This window comes from Limulus polyphemus, unplaced genomic scaffold, assembly GCF_000517525.1.
Source record: "Limulus polyphemus unplaced genomic scaffold, Limulus_polyphemus-2.1.2 Scaffold4903, whole genome shotgun sequence".
Taxonomy (NCBI): Eukaryota; Metazoa; Arthropoda; class Merostomata; order Xiphosura; family Limulidae; genus Limulus; species Limulus polyphemus.
In genome coordinates, this window is record NW_013670513.1 from 44,350 (window position 1) to 45,265 (window position 916).

Here is a 916-nt window from a genome sequence, read left to right on the forward strand (position 1 = left end):
GTGTGTGTGTGTGTGTGTGTGTGTGTGTGTGTGTATATATATATATATATATATATATATATATATATACTATAAAAAGCAGTTTACAGTAAAATCAGGACATCATAAAGAGCAAGTTGGAGCAAACGAATGTCACATTAAGCAAAACTTATACAATATTAAAATTTGACTTTTTAGCTTTGCTTTGGTAATAAAGTACTTTAATTACATTTGAAGGTAACTGTAAAAAGTCATGATATGTACACTTTTGTCTACCTGTAGTAAGAAGGTTAATGACATTATTTGCCCTCATAAAAAAAAAGTGAGATTCCAGGCTGAAAAGGGTTAAATCATCCTTTCAGAAATATAATTGATGTAAACCTCCAATGCAGAATTAACTAGTTTAGAGGAATATTTGCATAATCCCAACACAATTATAACATGTTTAGATAAAACAACTAAAACGGTTTTCTTAGATGCAAACTTCCTTATTAGTTCTAGACAGTTAAGACACTCATAACTTAACTCTGCTTAATTGGCTAAACACCAACTTACTCTGATCCTTTTCAGTTGATGCAAGTGGTAAAGTTTTGTTTTCTTGGGATGGTGAAGGAGACTACAGAAGAAGGCAGAAATGTTTTACTGATGTAACACCATTGAAGACACATTCCTCAATAAACTTCCCATTATATTACATTAAAAAAACTAATGAAACCCAAGTGTTTTCAACAGTGGCTTTGAAGACAGGTCTATCTGTCACAAGCCCTAAGATTTTATCAGTTTTTTTAATACAATTTATCAGTTTTTGTTTTTAAATGTTTTTTATTATCTTGAACATATCTCATTAATTACTCAATGATTTTTAACTTGTATAGTTTGTACAAAACTTGAACACAGCTTTGATATACGGAAACATCTGTTAGCTGAGTTCTTGCAC

At 30.3% G+C, this 916-nt stretch overlaps 1 protein-coding gene across 1 annotated transcript in view; it reads right to left on the reverse strand.

Annotated features, from left to right (window-relative positions):
* LOC106471851 (JNK-interacting protein 3-like) overlaps positions 1-916 on the reverse strand; it is a 70,257-nt gene that overhangs the window by 42,017 nt on the left and 27,324 nt on the right. Inside the window, exon 6 of the mRNA XM_022400466.1 lies at positions 535-595. Within this exon, the coding sequence (XP_022256174.1) occupies positions 535-595 (61 nt within the window). The remainder of the gene's footprint in view (positions 1-534; positions 596-916) is intronic.